Genomic DNA, 18,213 nt, shown 5'->3' with positions numbered 1-18,213 from the left:
CCTGCATTGCTGTCCTTTCTGCATCTTTTGAATTTCAGGGTTTTTTTTCTTTCTTTTTTTAACTTCTCTAGTCTTCACCCCTCTGGGCACGTTTCCTTTCAGCATTTTATTGTCATGTTGTATTTCTACTTATGTTTCCTTTGTACACCTGATTGTTTTCCCTGGCCCTTCTCATTTTCCATCTCACACTCTCTCTCTCTGCTTTCGGCTGTCTTCTCTTATACGATTTCTTCATGTTATTTCAGGTTTGCCCTTTCTCCGTCATCAGTGTGTACACAACACTTGTCCTGACTTACTGCTTTGTTTTCCTGTTCACAAAATACTTGTCTTTCTCTCCATCAACCCCCCCCCCCCCCCCCCCCCCCCCCCCACACACACACACACACACACACACACACACACACACACACACACACTCAGTTTGATAAGAAACAAATTATTTGCCATATTAGATAAGTAGCACCAGCGCCCAGGGAGAAGCGGTATTGGCTGATGGGTGTGACCTTGACTGTAGTTAGAAGAGAAAATAGAAAAGCAGAACTCAAAGTGTTAGACAATCTATATTTGCATGTAAGGCATCATGCTGGCAGCTAATGATTCATGAATGAGTAATTATGCAGGAGAACAATAAGACTTGCCCCACTGCGTTCCCCATGAGTTGAACAATCCTTCAAAGTTAAGTTGGAAAAGATAAATTAAAAGCCTTTGCAAATACTTCTAAGGTTGTGTCAATGTTATTTTAAAGGGTTTGAGGTAGACACCCCCCCCCCCCCAAATCAGCAAATTTGATCAACTCTTAATGTTAAGAATGTGTGTGCACTAAGACATATTCTTATTTGTTGACCCAGTGACATTGTTAGTTATGAATCGCAGCAGACATGATGGCTGTTTGGAAATTGTTCAGTTGTATGAGTGTCTCAGAGTTCATTAGCGAAAAGTACTGCATTACTTTACTTTAGTTATTCTGATTGCAGGCTGCAATGTTGCTGTTATATGTACTTTTACAATCTATCCAATTTTGATCAAGCAGAACTCTTTCCTTCAAGAAAACTTGTGGCAGAGAAGGTAAATATTGTATGAATCATACTTCCGAACTTCCTGTTAGAGAACAGTGTCTCCAGATGTTAACTTAAATAACATTTAGGTCCTTGTTTTTCCCTTGATCTCACTGGGAAAGGTTTGTCAGGTGGTCCAGAAAGAAAGGGGGGGGGGGGGGAAAGAAAAGTAGATGTCCGTACTCGTGACTTCAATGCTAATCTGAGAAGTGGGTCATGGCGACAAGGCTAAAAAGTTTGCAAAGTGATGGGTCAAGCTCACATCCGTTCAAAGACGCAGGTTTTTAAGTGCTGACTGTGGTGCGATGGAGTAAGGCTGACGAATGAAGGTGTGTGTGTGTGTGTTAAACATTATGAAATATGCATTGGGCCTGCTATATATTCCACTTCACCTCTCAAGACTCAGCAGGAGAATGAAGTGAGCATATGCAAATATCTCACGTCATACTGCTAATACAGCATGTGAACGGGATGTCTTTGGTGTTTCTTGAACACAGGCATTTGAAGGCTTAAAGTGCTTTTTTTCATTATTCTTTGACAGTCCCCTTTTCAATTGTGGATATTGCATTTTGAAGCCAAACCACTTGTCCTTGCTGGTTATTTTGTCTATTAATGGGGGTGAAGAGCAGCTGTGGCTCTCTCTGAGTTATGAGGGAGCATTAAAGTGGATGACTCAGTTTCTCCTCATCAGTGTGGCAACTGCAGATTCTGATTGAAACCAGCAGCCCACTCAGCCTGCTGCACCACACTGTGTTTGCAGGTCTGCTGATCTTGGTTGTAGAGAAAGGAGCAGTACTTTGACTGTAAATCTGAAAGACAGGAAGGCAGTTTGAGAATAAGATGGGAATGTACAGGATTTAGATAAGGGATGAAGGAAGAGAGGAGTAAATTTGCAGATAAAAGGATGCTTTCCTGTGATGTGACTGATGCACTGATTCAAGACAAGTGTGCATCCAGTCGGCAGGTGAATAATGGGAGCAAATCTAGAGGTGAAAATCTGACAAAATCTGACAGGTCTGGATTTATTCCCTAATAACTGAGCAACATGATCTCCATTGTGAGCTTGATGCGTTCATTTTTAAAAATATGTCTCACTGAAAGTGTGTGGTTGAAATCTGTATATCACTGAAACACACTTTGTGATGCATTACTATGATATATAAACCACGACCATGTCGTCAAGTTTTTGCCCACAGGGGATCATCTAGATTGTCTTGGGCGTTATTCTAACATTGTAATGTATTAGGGTGTTTACTGGTGCTGTGGGAATCTCATAGAGTTCATACAGATCGTCTCGGTTTGAACAGATGTCAGGACTTAACAAGCACATTGCTGGCTGTTGAGAGGATGCTGTGCTAGACTTGGAGTGGGAAATTTAACCCAGTTGAAAGAGAAGTACTGAGATTGTTTGGAGGAAGGCGAGCACAAAGAAGGAGAGGTAGTCAGCAAGAAAGTTCACGCTTTGCTTAATGGATGTGATTTGTTTTGACTGTCTCAGCGGTGAGCAGCAAAACCTGTCCAACATGTCTTCCAGTCCCATTAGCCGGATGGGGCTCGGTGAAAGACTGTGGAGGAGTGGAGGGTTGATACTGAAGGGTTTGCAGCCGCTGATCAAATGCTTCAAGGTTGAGGTGAGGCAGTAGGGGATCCTGCAGAATGTATTTTGCTGAAATTAAAATGTTATGTGTGATGTACACAGAGGCATTGATATGCTAATTATTTCCTCACCTCATTGATTAAACGTCAAGTCACATCAGAGGGACACAACAAGGCAGTCTTTGTGAAACAGGGCGTACTAGAAATGTGTTGATGGGAACTTAAGAGGATGTCGTTTCATTCGTACTGCATAGCTTTCTGACATTTATTTTCTTAGGATTATTCTTACTCGCTAGAGTCTGTGTCTAGAGGCGTTAGGATTATGAGAGCTGCTCCTGTTATAGTTTTTTCTTAAGGATAGTAGTTAAGTTGTCATTTTTAATATGGCAATATGTATTACCATTTAACTGGCTTCAGGAAGCTTCATGGAAATCTCTTGACAAACATAATCTCTGATAGCAGTTGTTTTAGCTATAATGTTATGTAATTTGAAACAAGAGGAAAAAAAACAGAGTTTAGGGCAGTGACTCATAGATGTCCCCATATTTCTTGTCAACTTATCTTCCTCCCTTCCCTTTTCTCTTTTTATCATCCTCCCTCTCTGCCTCACTGGTGTGAATTGCTTTTGGCACGCAATGCAGGCGCACACGGGATGGTGATGAGAGATGAAGTCAAATTTATGGATGGGTGGATTGAAAGAGAGGGATTTGGGTTTTCTGGGAGAGGGGTTGGGGCAGCAGAGGAAGCTGCTGCAAGGTCAAAGCCATCTGGTCTTGTTTTGACCACCTGGGACTCTGTGTGTGCGTGTGTATGTGCACATGCATGTGTATGTTATTGCATAACAACTATTGCAAGCATGTCACTGAGCAGCTCTGACAGTTTTATGTAGATGGGAGGATTTCCTTTTGTACTTTTGGCAATGACTCAATAGGAGCAAACAGGTGTGTTATCATGTGTGTTTACATGTATTTATGTGTCTGTGCGTTTCGCTAACCTTTCTACAGAAATGCAGAACAGAAATTACAAAAAATAGAAGCAGACTTTTATTTTAATATTTATGTTACCGTACACGTTGGACTGTAATTTGTAACTGTTATTGTATGAAGAAGTATAGGAAATCATTACAAGTGCTTTAACTGACTTGGAAAATGTGAGTAGAGAAACTGAACATGAACTACTTTTGTAAAAGAGGTAGGTATACCAAATCTGACATATCTCTGCCCCCGCAAATACCTTCCCATTAGCATAAATGACTTGACCATCAAGTAGCATCTGGCACATCAGCAATGCCAATAGCAATACCAACATAAATGACTACATATACCTTAACAGCATCAGCACATGACTCCTCAAGTGTCCTTATTCAAGCCTTGTTTGTAGCTGATAACTAGCTTTGTTATCTGAGCCAATTTGGAAGAGTGAAGAGATGCAGAGAGGCGTCCAAAATGCACACTAACGAGATGTTATTTAAAGTTATTACTTTAGGAAGCAGCAAACACGGTGTACAGTTCACTCATGGCTGAGCCCCTTAGTCACATTTTGGGCTGCTGTAGTTACTTCTGTGGGCACGCTTTCACACAGGGATGATACTATGCACTGCTAACATTACCTTCACTCACATAAACAGACTTAGAGCAGTCCCTCTCTTCCCTACAACATTGGACTCTTGTCACAAATGCATTACCCATCAGGCTCTCTTCTTGCACAAGATGGGCTCTGCCTGTAACCCAGTAAAAATGAAAGTAGAGGTAATAATGGATTGGATTTATATAGCGCTTTTCAAGGGACCCAAAGCGCTTTACAATGCCACTATTCATTCACTCTCGCATTCACACACTGGTGGAGGCAAGCTACGGTTGTAGCCACAGCTGCCCTGGGGCAGACTGACAGAAGCGAGGCTGCCATATCGCGCCATCGGCCCCTCTGGCCAAAACCAGTAGGCGGTAGGGTAAAGTGTCTTGCCCAAGGACACAACGACCAGGACAGAGAGCCCAGGGATCGAACCGACGACCTTCCGGTTACAGATACGCTTCCCAACCCCCTGAGCCACGGTCGCCCAACGGTAGTGAAATTAGGTGAGTTTAAATACCTGGGGTAAACCATGCAACGCAAAAGGGAGTACACAAGAGAGGTATGTAGAAGCGAGTGCAGGCAGGGTGGAGTTTTATACTATATTCCGAATATATAATTATATTCTGAATTATGTTCAAATTTCAAAGAAATCCACTGTTAAAAACCCACTTTATAGAGAGAGATTTTAAGCTATTCTTGCTTTCATCCTGTCACCGTGTGAAGTGCAGGAAGTGATGCTTTCATCAACATAGCAACCTTTGGGGATCATTCTTTGTTGCAGAAATTTATTACATTTATTTAATTGTATTAAAAATAAAAAAGCTCTTAACTGTTAGCCCTGTCAGGTGGTACAAATCGGTCTAAAAAGCAAACCCTGGTTAAAACTTGTCCCTTTGAACACATGACGGCAGCCATCTATCTACCCTTGTTCAAATCTGGGTTAAATTGCACGTGTCAGACCGTGAAGTGGACATCAGAGGCTTAGGTTTCCTCCCTGCTGCTGAAGTCATCTGTTTAGCCCCAAAGCTCCCACGTTTATCTAGGCCAGTCACAGTTCGTTCCCCTTCTCCTGGTATAAACAGCAACATCAGATAGATGGCTGAGGTTAGTCGGGCGTACAGAGACATAAAGGATGTCATGTTTACAGCATTCTTGCGCTCTTCAGCCGGCATCTTTAATAGATGCCATTGTCCTAGATTGTGCTTCCCCTTTAGAGAAACTTAATTGCCAGGCTTGATGGAGCGGCACAGATAAAAATAATCAGATTTCCTGGAAAGCTGGCTGAATCAGGTCACTTTGAAAACAGATTCTGTCTCGTGCATTCCCAAACCTTTTTTCTTGGATGGAAAACAAACTGGTTTGTGTGGATCTCCTCCTACATTAGTCTGGGTACATGAGTGTTGCTCTTACAATGTTTCTCATGAATGTGTTTTTAAAAGGCATATTCCTGCCCAAGTAAAGAAACAAACACCCACATTAAATAGGAGCAAATGTGTTATTTCAACAGACTTTGAAATCTGGGCATGTCTTACTTTCAATTTCTGTGGGATGCTGTGAAGGTCAGTGTAAAGTCTTTATCATAAAGGCTCATTTTATACAACTTTGTCCTTTGACAACTGTGACTGATGATGACATTTGTCCTTTCTCTATGTCCTCTCGTCCTTCTATGTTCTTCAGCTGTTGGAGTTTGACTGATTTACAGATTCTCACACACAAATGGGCTCCATCCATTTCTTTTAACATCTATTTTACTTGGGTCGTCTTGCTAAGATTACATTTCTCATGATCCTACATTCATCCTTTTTTTTCATTATTTTCCTTGTAATCACAAGTTAACAAATCAAATTTACTTATTTTAAAAGGGACTTGGATAATTGAAGCAGCTGTTAAAACAAATTGCACTTGTCTCAAACAGAGGGGCATACATGAAATCACAGATCTTTCAGAAGTCTTGCATTACTTACATGTTGGATTCCCTCTGGAGGCTTGAATCTCTGAACATTTCATAGGGCTATGTGCAGAGTGATTAAAATATGAAGTAGAAGAGCAACTGGTTGGAAGAAAGAGGAAGAGATAAGTGATGATTTTTGCAGAGGTGCAGGGTGAGGAGAGATGGGGATTAAGCATGGTGTGTTGGGAAAGATGTAAAAAGAGGTAGACAGAAAGTCCTAAATGTGGCTAGCAAGAGAGTTTAAGTTGACTATAGGAAGTGACAGATTGGAAGAGAAAGGAAGGATAGCCATTGCTGAAGATTTGGTAAAGGGTCTGATGGTGGGAGAGAGCTCAGTGGATGTAGATGGAAGGAGACAAATGGATAAGGATGACAGGAAGGAGTAATGGTAGAACAATGGAAAAAAGAGGCTGATGCAGAAAGAGAAATGGGTAGAAATGCTGGAAGGATAGCCAAAGGCGCCAAAACTACCGGACCAGAATTAGAGGAATGAGACACTTCAGGTTATTTATTACTGTCACGCAGTTGTCAAAGCGTTGTCATAGACTGCATAAAGGTTGAAGGCAACCTCTTATCTCAGTAATCAGAGGGTAGTCAGTTATAAAATGCATGCATTTTATAGAAGTGAGAGCAACACTCTGTTCTTTAATGTTTAACTGTACTCATGTGGGTGTAACTTGCTGGTTCAAGTGCACGCATGCTTTTGGCTATGTAGCATTCAGCAGTGAGAGCATGCATATTAATGAGGGTGTTTTGTTTTTGCTTTGTTTTATCTCTTCTCCGCTTTCTGCTTCACTTTTTGCCTTTCTTCCAAGCACTCCCCTCTCCCTCTTTCATCTTTCTCTCTCTCTTGGTTGCTTATTGGTGTTGCCTTTGAACTCTGGCTCGGTGATGACAGCACTGGCGTTTTACTTGCTTGTAGTTGACACCACAAAGAGAAGAAAAACTTGGATAAAGGGAGAAAAACAGGCCTTTATTTCGGTGTTGTCACATGTTTTGTTGTTTGTTGGGTTATTTGGGAGTCTTGTTTGGGAGTCTATCGATCCCCTGTTGAAGCTGAATGAGGAGAAGTTTTGGATTTTAAGTTTGGTGTGTACTGAGATAGCATCTTTAGTTCCTTCTCAGCTTCAAAAATGACCTTCTGATTTAATTCTTGCTGAAGCAGACCAAGCAGAGAGTAGTGCTGACAGAATGGGGAGGTGAGTGCAGGAGGTAGATGGAGATGGAGTGAGCACGTGCCTGAAGGGTTTCTTGTGGGCAACGTGAGAACAGAGGAGGAGGTAGTGAGGGAACGTGAGAAAAGAAAAAAACGTGGTGCTGAAAGGTGATAATCGGTGAGGAGGTGACAGATGGAGAGACAACTTTAGCATTCTTTTTCTCAAATGTGAAGTTTGACTCAAACTAAAAACTGTGACCGTGAAATTTACAGAAACTCAGTTCTGCTGTCTGTTTCGCAGTAGTGAGCATGCAAACATCAGCTTGAAAGATGCAGTCTGGTCCAATAAACAGTCTATATGATTTCATAAATTTGCTCATTAATTGTGTCATATGGTGGAAATACATGTGTTGATGCAACTGGACAAAACATCAGTGATGTTTCTGGAATCAAATGTTGACGTATTCTATAATTACAGTGATGCTTTTTACTAAATCTTTTCTATGAGCTACAGATCGAGATTGTTTGGTAGAATTGGACGGACAGTTGATGTTGGCATACTAATATCGTCTCTGTGTAAAAATCCTTTTTTATCATTTTACCACAGTGAGCATCTTCCTTTGTCCTGCCTACAAAGAGGAAAGCCAAAGACGTCTTGGCTTCCCCCTAGAATAATTACCAAGACTGCATAATCCCTTCAAAGAACCATTCTCAGCCAAGAAAAATACAGGCTTTTTACATGTTTTTGTTTGTTTGTTTTAAGTGTTTAATTAACCTTGTTAAACTTTTCATCATCAGTTGATCCTCCACTAAGATGGTCCAGTCGATCCTCCCATCGACTGGTCTACCAGCCAATTTACCAAGAGTGTATGGTTCCTGACTTCCTGTTCAAATGCAGATCAATTTAAAGAAGTAAATCCAAGCATTATTTGCTCTCTACTTGGATTGTTACCAGCAGCAGCCAAAGCTGCAGGTTTCATTTGTCCCTGATGAAAAAAGAAAATCAGAAAGCTCTATAAAATAGTGTCGTTTGCCTTTGGATTGTAGAGATCCAAGACTTCCAAGACTTATGCAAGACTTGAATGCAGATGTAATTTGCATACATTAGCAAATTGAGTTTCATAAGGATGCTTAGACACACAACAGGATCAACTTATGATGACAAGCAAAGTGGCTGCAAAAGTAGGACCTTTCTGTTGGATGAGCAAAAACAAACTGATAAATCATCTGCATATTTAAATACTGATGTCACAACAGACGACAACGTAAGAGGCATAACTGTAACTCATGCTCTCTGTAGTCTTCAGACAGTCTCGAACACAAAGCTGACCTCATGACAGTACCAAGGCAGAAGCTGTTTGGACTCTGCTGTCGTGGCATGTTGATGACCATCGATAATGAAATTACAGTGAGCATGTGGTGATGTCAGAGTGTTTGCAGACTAGAGTTTGACTGAGAAAGCTGAGGCAAGACAGATGCTGTGTTTGTGAGTTGAAAACTCTGAAAGCTAACACATTCCTGGAATTTTTCAGTGAACTTCATCATTAAGACAATTTAAAGGAAACAATAAACATATGTTCATGTATATTATTAAATATAAGTGTGGCTGTGGAATAATCCTAGGCAAACAATCAGGTGTTTAAAGACAGTCAGCACGGTAAGGCATTGTCAAGAAAAAGATTGTCTTGGGTATACGCGACTGGCTTTACTGACCTTCAGACTGACCTATATTTACTGTGTTTCACAGAAACACAAATTTCTGTCCACAGCTTTTTAACTTCAACACTTGGATCATTTAGCTTATTTTACATGCAGTCTCTTTGAGTGCAACCAAAGACTTTCACTTAAAAGATTGTCGTATCTTTCTGATCTGCAGTGTCTTTTTGCTTGCAGTGGGCGTGTCCTCTGGATACAGTTGTCTTGTGTTGGAAGAACGGCTCAGCTGCAAGTTTCCAGTCATTACGAGTACAGCATTTGTTTATGTTGTACATTGTGGTTCCTGTTAAAGCAAAGATAAAGAAGCTAAAGTGTGACTTCACAGCAGCTGTCCTTTATATACAGTCTATGGGTGGAATATAGACTTGCAACAAAGTTTGTACAGTAACTAAGTTGATATAAACTGGGTCAGTGGAAACAACAGCTGATCTTATATTCAGCAAAGCGTTTTCAGCTGAATGTTTTCTTTCTGAGGGATCTGTCGTTCTGCAGCGTTTTACATTTGCCTCTTCATGCTGAGCTCTTCCTATTAATCTGAGCATTTCTTTCAAAACTTCAGAAAACTTTAGAAAAAATGACAAGGTAAGCAGTGCTTCTTATTTCTGTCTCAGAGCGATGAAGGGAGCACTGCAGCACATCAGTGGTGACTCATAACATTCACATTACATACTGTACTTCATATGCACACTGTGCACTCTTACACAGTTATTCAGAAACTTCTTATTCTGGATTAGAGTGCTGTCAGCTTGAACTTTCATATGAGAAGATTAGCTGAGTGCACACTCTAACTCGATGGGTGTGCATCTTTTTTGGCAAACTTGTACTCTTTCGTTTCGTCACTTCCTTTTTCTGGTGTGGTTTTAATGCAACCAAAGAGTTTTAAATCTGATGTTATTAATACTTTGTTCAGTCAACACTCTGAGCCTAACAAAGTAACACTAATCTGGGTGTTCTAGTCATTTTCAAAGACTTTGTTTCAGGACAGATGGGTGGGACATTTATTTGGAGCGTTCTAAAGTAGCAGACACAGTATTTTTATTTTATTTTATTTTATTAATATATCATAAATATCAGTGCAGCATTGAGTGACAGTGAAATTTCACACTGTGATTTGAAATTATTTTAGTTTAAGGTGGATTTAGTACCCTACAGATCATTTTGAGGTGTCTCCTTGACTTTCCCTAATAACACCTGAGCAGTAGACAAGTCCTTTATAGGTAACAAGGCCATTGTAAAGTTACCATTAAAAAATCGTCCATAGTCAGATTTGTAGCCAAGGGGGTCTGTCTTTTGTATTTTATGTTAGTGTTTTTATGTACCCAAATGGCTCAAGGATAAAAGAGTATGTCCTTCAAAAGTGTCTGAAAGTCTGCTTTCAACATTTCATCCATAAAATGTGGACTTTTCAGGCATTCCCTTAAAAAGGATTCATCTTGTGTGTTCGTCATGTTTCTGTATCTCTTGCTCAAACAGTGGCATCCCTCATGTAGCTGTTGTGTAGATAAACTAGCTGGAGAGAAATGGAGTGTTGCAGTGTCAAGGCTGCAGCAGCTCTGAGCCTTTATTGTCTCTCTGTATAGCTTTTATTGGCCTGCATAGCACTGAGTTAAATGCTGCTGCTGATGTGTTCAGGCAGAGCTGACAGCAGCTGATAAGACCGGCAGAAAGCAGAGGACACAGACGGGCTTTCAGCCTCACCAGATTAGAGTCAAAATGTCTCAAACTTCTGTCCATTGACACAGAAAATTATGTAGACTGTTCATACATCAACTTTATTCACAGGTAGAGACTGATATTTCTGAATACATGAACTCAGTATTATTTTTATGATCCGGCTGATTTTTACCGTTTTTCTTCCAATTTTTAAAATGTATTGATACTGTCTTTTGCTCAGTCTTCTAGAACAGTAAACTGAATATCTGTTGGTTGTTTGGTCAGCTAACTGATTTGAATGTGCTCACTTCACTGCATTTTAGATGAGAAATCCTTTTAAATAATAAAATATGATAATACATTTAATTAATAATAATAATAACCATCCCTTCTTGCTCTGACTGCGGAATAATTTTCGGAAGAATTTACAAAAATTCTCTCAGCAGGATGCAAAACAGATTGAAGGACACTGATAAAGTTCACTGTTCACTGCTCTGAGTTCCTAACATAAAACTAAACATTTACTGCTGACAGTGATAACTGATGTGCTGTTTAGTGTCCAGCTTGGCTCCTGTGTGCCTTCACCAGTCACATGAACTGATTTAATGTGACACACAGACCTTGTCAAACCACTGCAGCGTTTATCCACAAGGAGCACATGTTGCACCGATTGTGGAGTCACACTCATGCACACTGTGAACATGGTAACAGTCTTATCTTGTTTGTAACAGCAGTTTGTAGTCTCAGCTGTACAACTTTGCCTGGATTACGCAAATGGTGTTTCCGACGCAACAGAGAGCTGTGTTGTTGTTGGAGGTAGTTACTATTATTTTTTTTATTTATTATTCTACACATAAAATATGAAGCAATGCACAAAACATCAGATATGCCTGAAAGCTTGTTTTTAATAATTGCTGCTAGGTGTAGGCTGAAGGCATTCTTTGGGGTTCTTCTTTTTCTACATTGTTTTTCTTTCTTGGACACATTTGACTGTATTTAAGTTGTTTTTTTGGGACTGGGGAGGGGCTTAGTGGTCATCTTGCCACTTCTCACATTCAATTGAATTTTACTTCAATAGCATCAAATTACAACAGCAGTTGCCTTAAGGTTCTTTTATACAAACCCTGCAAGACTAACTAAAAGATAACAAACATTTTTTCTTAAAAAAAATTGGTGTTTACAAGTCTAAGATTTCTTTTCTTTTTTTTTAAACAGTGTAAATAGATTGGCGTTTATATGAAATTACAATACTTTAAAAATTCAGAAGAACTAAAGGTTTATTTTATTTAAAAATTAGGTTCTCCTGATTTTAACTCAATAAAAACATATCTTAAAAATCTAAAGGGCCTGGTAGTTACAGCAGTTGCTAAAGAGAAGAAAACAAATTGGTCATTTTAGAAACAGACGAGTGCTTATTGTGTTACAGCTGAAGTTTCATAACTCAATAATGCTTCTTTTTTTCTAAATCAATATTATGTTTATTATTAAATTAAAGCTGCTAACAAACACACATAGAAATGTAGTGTGTTTTGTAAATGAAGTTAATATTGCCACCAGGTGATCAAAATTGTTTGACCCCTGAGTTGACTGGCCTGGGTGCTTCTAGCCCTTAATGGTAACAGGGCAGCTGTAAAGCTCTGTAGCCATAGAGGCAATGCATGTTGATTGTTTTCCTCAGGAAGCAACAAGCACAAGTTTATGGCACCAAAAAAAACATTTATAGCAAATGGGTAATTGTAAGAGTTGCTCAGAGAACATGAAAACTGTGTCAATAAAACCTTAAAATCTGCTAAAGTCAGTTGAAACCAAAAAACAAGAATTTAAAAACTGTATCCAATCTTTCCATCTCTCCATCTCCCAGGCCCAGCTGGAGGCCCAGAAGGCCACCCAGGACTTTCAGAGAGCCACTGAGGTTCTGCAGGCAGCAAAGGAAACCATCTCCCTGGCCGAGCAGAGGCTCCTGGAGGAGGACAGCCGGCAGTTTGACTCCGCCTGGCAGGAGATGCTGAACCATGCCACCCAGCGGGTGAGGAGGGGGAAAAGTGGGAATCTCTTCTTCAAAAACTGAATATTATTTTGGGTTTATTTGCTAGTTTTCTGTCAACAGGAAAAAATAACACTTAAACTAAATTAACTTATTGTTAATGGTCCATCTACACCAGTTATGATGCCCACTGATTATGGAGCGCTGCGACCTGCAAAATCTTTTTTTTTTTTTTTTCATTTATGCAAATATTTCATAAAACGTGGGAAAAAAAATAACAGGGTTCGTGGACCATTTCTAAGATACTGAACCGAAAATATTGGATGACACTGAATTCTGATTGGCTGTTGCAGGTTATGGAGGCAGAGCACACAAAGACGAAAAGTGAGCTGGTCCATAAAGAGACGGCAGCAAAATATACTGCAGCGACTGGACGCATGAAGCAGCTGGAGAAAAAACTCAAACGCACCATCAACAAGTCAAAGTAAGAGCTGAGCGGAATTTAATGGCACACAGTAAAAGTCACTTAACTAATCTACTTCTGTTTGGGGAGTTTTAGAGTCACTGTTTGGGGGGAAAAAGGCAATAATATATTGCTACATTCATTTCTTTTATTTTTTTGCTTCTGAAATTGTTATGTGTCAAATAAGTGATCTCAAAACATTTTAACACATTTTCAAATCAAACAAATTAACTTCAATTGAAAGAAAAGTTATCGCATTTTACCGTTTTGCCCATCGTGCATGAATCTAACAGATTCATGAGCAAAAATTAGATGCAGGGACGCCTCCAGAATTTTTCCTTGGGGTGGCCATACTTCCAGTTTTAATATGCTGTTGTCAAATATAGGCTACTTGAAAAATATGGCAGAAAATAATGATATGCCTGAGTGAAATGTTCAGCATCCTGTTTTTGTTTTTTTTAATTAGCCCTATTAATATTTAGTCATGACCATAGAGTCTCACTTATGGACACACTAGAGAACTCTGATTAAAACTTTCAAGATATTGGGCAGACTTTCTGCAGTCAGTTGTCATGTATGCCATGTGGAAAACAGAACCACAACACGAGACTGTAGCTGCTATTTTAGTGTTCGATGAGTTGAAATATCTTCCATATAGAACCTTAAATTAACCAATTGAAATTATGTGCTAACAACAGATCTGCTCCTCCAAACGCAGCTGTTCAAACCTGCTTTGTTTTGCTTCAGTTTTCTGTAAAAGCATCACTGCCAGGTTACACTTCTTTCCATGCAGAAACTCTGTGACGTAGAGAAACTTTCATTTCCAGCCGCACTGAACGTGTTTCTTTTAATATTAATACAAAAGTCAGGTGTTAAAGGGGAAGTCTGGCTAAATGTAGCACAGTCATGGGTTCTATGGTATCACATGATAAAGGTTGCAGCTGGCTTTCTGAAATGTTTGAAATGTTGCTCAGAATTGCCAGAAATCCCACTTATTTTACCCTAAAACGAAATAATTTCTCAAGGGGAAAGATTTTTTTTTATTTTACCAGCACTGCAGTTTGGCAGATGGCTGTTTAGCTTCAGTTCAAAATATGAAGGGGAAAAAATACAAATGATCCACCAGAGTTAAGCTCCACATATTTTACTGTGAATGTTACATTCAAAATATCTATTACTGAAAAATGCAATCGATAGAAGTAATTTGCCCTTAATATACTAGAACTGCTATTAATTGCTGGCATAACTTAAGGGTATTCAAGAAAATTGTAAAAAGGCCTTTTCAGGTTTTTGCAAATGGAAAAAAAACCTTTTAAGCACAAGTTTTTATTTACCTTCAAAAAATGACTTAATTTCATCCAATGATACATATGAGTCTTAGAAACTTAAATTCTCTATCATTAAAACCACACAGATGAGAGCTGCTGCTTATACTAACATGCTGCAAACACCTTTGGAGTTTGGTTTGCTGTGTAGGAAAAAGTACATTTGAGCTTCGAGGCTTCAACCTCAAATAAAACTTTAGTTGAAGAATTGCAAAGTTGCATAAGATCCCCCTTAAGTCTCATATCTTCTCATTCAGAGAGGCTGTTTTTGTCTGTGTCAGCCTCCAACTCCCACTCTCTCTCACTGTATTTCATTAAATTCTGCAATATGTGAATTTGCATTTGAGGCATCTTCTTCTGCACAAAGATCTAGAACAGGAAGGACCATCTACTACCAAGAGCAGTTTTTGTACTTTTTGTAGGGAAGTGTACCTTTTGTAAGCCACACTTCCTTTCTCATCACTGCAATTCAAACCATTGATTTGAAGTATTTGTTAGAGAAATCGCTAGCACATAGTTTCACTTAACTTTTTCTAGTCTCTGTTTGTCTGTAATTTAGGTTTAGATGAATTTCTGGTAATTCCAAAAGTTTCATGACTGTTTTATTGGGGGTTTTTGTAACTGTTATAAACCTTTTGTCCCATTCACCCTCCCTATTTATGACTAAATAGGCAGCAACAACTACTCAAAAACCACCAAAGAAAGAAGGAGGAAGAAAAGAGTAAACTCTCACCATCTCTCATCCATTTTGCTTGACAGACACAAGTACTTGTTGAATTTAGATCCAGAGTTTGCTTACAAGACAGAACCATCAGATTTACATTCAGTTGAGTTTCCCAAAACAGTTATCTGGTTCCCACGTGAACACTGAAACAGATTTTGCTTGCTGTAATTGTTTCTCTTGGGCATACTGGCTATGAAATCCATGGTCTGTGTTTGGTGCTTCACATTCCACAGTTTATCAAAAGATAGCATGGGGCTTTATCAGTGGCTAATTCCCAGAATTAAAGACAATAGTCTACAACGTTTCCCTGTTTTTATCACGATGTGCATACTGTAACTCGCTGCAGGAACGGTGCAGAATTACAGAGGAAATCAAATACAGATACTCCACTTAACTCATTACTAACACAAAGGCAGGCTTGTGCATTTAGTCCTCCACCATTTGCACTTTCCCTCAGTGTAAGTTATTTTTCTCTTATACAAGCTGACAATATTTTATGTAATCATTTGACTTAATGTTTCAAGAATCTGACTACCTATCAAAATGAGCATACACATAAAAAATAAAGGTTGATATTTGCTCTGTTGTTGATGTTTACCCTAAACGGCACCAAAAAGAGCTGCTGCAATCTTTTTTGGAAGAGTTTAAAACGATGTCTTTCTTGTCACACGATCTAGTCGTTGTTGCTCGATCAGTGAAGTTCCAGCTCCGATTATTAAAGCTGGAATCTTCTAACTGAATTACCAGCTGCAGCCTTGCCGCGTGTTGCCTCAGCAGGGTGTTAATCCATTTTGCATCGTTCGCTCATCCAACATCACAGCCCCCTTTATCTCCCTTTCCTTTGCTGGGTTGCCATGGTGATGATGTGGGTACCGGTCTTTTCTAGGTTAGTCTGTTTTTCCCCCCACGTTCTGTCTGTCCTGACCTCTGCTCCTCCTCCTTCACAGGCCCTACTTTGAGATGAAGGCGAAGTACTATCTGCAGCTGGAGGTATGTGACCCACTGTTGTGCTTTTAAAGACCACTTACCTCCTCTGAAGATTATGAGGACACTGTTCTCTTTTATTGTTTCTTTAGACACTGTCAGCTCCTGATACAGGGTTAAACAGCTTGACCAGAAACTGCAGTCAGTGACTTTTTTTTTTTTCAATTGAATGTAGATCAACCTGTGTTTGAGGGTTTAATCAGATTAAAGCTGTTTATTCCCAAACCTGATTAGAAACCGCAGCTGTTGGCATTGTTAGGGAGAAAGTGCATCATGCCCACATAAAAGTTTTATGCCATCTAATTAGCATGAGTCAAAAATCAACATTACTGATGCAGTGTCTTCTGCAGGACAGGGAGGAAACTACATTAAAAGTCTTTGCATTTTAATATATTAAACTTTCATGAGGTGGTTCTAAAATGTTTGTGTGTTTCTCCTTTGGAGAGGACAGCAGCTGTAGTCAGCTCTAATTCTAGTCAACAGCAGAATACAAAGCTTCCACCTGTCAGACACAGAGAAACAACACTCCAAATCTTCTTCTTTCTGTAGACTGACCCAAAATCACCTGTTTATTTTTCCCCCAGAACCTGAAGAAGACTGTGGATGAGAGGCAGGTCAAGCTGTTTCAGGCAAAAGGCGAATACAAGACAGCTCTCAAGAACCTGGAGATGATTTCCGATGAGATCCATGAGCGACGGCGTACCTCTGCCATGGGCCCCCGGGGACGTGGCGTTGGCGCCGAGGGGAGCAGCATTTCTGGGGACGACATCTCCAACTTTAAGATGGACTCGGACGGAGTGTCCAGTGAGTACAAAAACAGTCTTCCTGTCCTTCACTTCACCTCATGAGTCTGTCAAAGATGCTGGTTACGTGGACTCACTGCAAATGTTGAACTGCATGTCTCTGCACACTTCAGCACGACTCAAATGATTCTCTGGACACTTCAGATGATTCAAAGGCTAATTAGTAAAGGTTAAACGTTTCCATGTTTTTGCTCTGTCGATCCGTGCAGCGTCAGCTGCTCACTTTGGTGCCTCTCTAAATGTCAGCGATTGCTGTAATGAGATTTCGTTGGAGTCTTGTTGCCATTTAGCAGCACTTAGTGTTAAAGACAACTGAGAAACTTTGAAAACATGGCAGACAAGGAAATCACACCTAGGTCTTATTGCATCCCACAGATACCCTCTGATAGAGCATGCTTATTAACACATAACTGTCTATTTAGCAAAATCTAACTCTTACTCTAAAGATCCATCCACACAGAGGAGACCAGCAGTGATGTAGTGAGACCACAGAAGGTCAATAAATTTAGTGATTTGTAGGTCTTCAGTTAAACCTTTAATTTTTAGATGAGCTACTAGAGGGAAGAATGATGCTGATTGCCATATTAGGGGCTGGTAAATATATCAGAGGGTTGTCTATACAACTGAATTAGAAGGTTACCAGTTGTGTGTAGTTACCTATGCAGTCAGTAAACCTATTCCCAGGAGACTGGCCATTAGAGACCAACTGTTAGCTCTAAGCAATGCACAATAGCAAATTTCATATGTGAGCAAGGATAGAAAGTTATTCCAACCCTTAAAATAGGCCTCACAGGTTGTCACTAGTTTCTACAAAAGGTACAATCTGGTTTAATTTTTGCTCTAAAAATGCCCAATCAACAGCAAGTTAATTGTTGCATGTTATTATTTGCTAGGTTGTTCAATCTTAGGCAGCTATAATCTGAATTAAGTAAAATCTGGAGCTAGGTCGGGCAGGCAGCTAATGCTTCACTGAGTCATATACTAAACACAGCCTCTCAATGTGGAGGTTTATCCGAGCTGTGAAATCTCACCCGTCTCTCTGTGTGATAATGTCAGTGCCGCAGCCTGGTATTATAACCCTTCCACCACCCTAGTTTTATCTGTACGCTCTAGGGAGATGTATAGACTCATCGATTTCATGTGTTACATATTTTGAGAAGGTGATAAGCTCGCAGCTTTGATGCCAAACTCACACTCTGTTCTGCTGCAGTAATAAATCACATAAATTGTT

General features: G+C 39.8%; 1 protein-coding gene across 1 annotated transcript in view; it reads left to right on the top strand.

The window, feature by feature from the left end:
• sh3bp5b (SH3-domain binding protein 5b (BTK-associated)) overlaps positions 1-18,213 on the top strand; it is a 30,690-nt gene that overhangs the window by 9,959 nt on the left and 2,518 nt on the right. Inside the window, exons 4-7 of the mRNA XM_006791779.3 lie at positions 12,561-12,725; positions 13,037-13,167; positions 16,143-16,185; positions 16,764-16,983. Of these exons, the coding sequence (XP_006791842.1) occupies positions 12,561-12,725; positions 13,037-13,167; positions 16,143-16,185; positions 16,764-16,983 (559 nt within the window). The remainder of the gene's footprint in view (positions 1-12,560; positions 12,726-13,036; positions 13,168-16,142; positions 16,186-16,763; positions 16,984-18,213) is intronic.

Source organism: Neolamprologus brichardi, chromosome 11 (assembly GCF_056152115.1).
Source record: "Neolamprologus brichardi isolate AB-2024 chromosome 11, ASM5615211v1, whole genome shotgun sequence".
Classification (NCBI taxonomy): Eukaryota; Metazoa; Chordata; class Actinopteri; order Cichliformes; family Cichlidae; genus Neolamprologus; species Neolamprologus brichardi.
The sequence above is the reverse complement of the archived record's forward strand: the minus strand, read 5'-3'. Positions and strand labels throughout refer to the sequence as shown.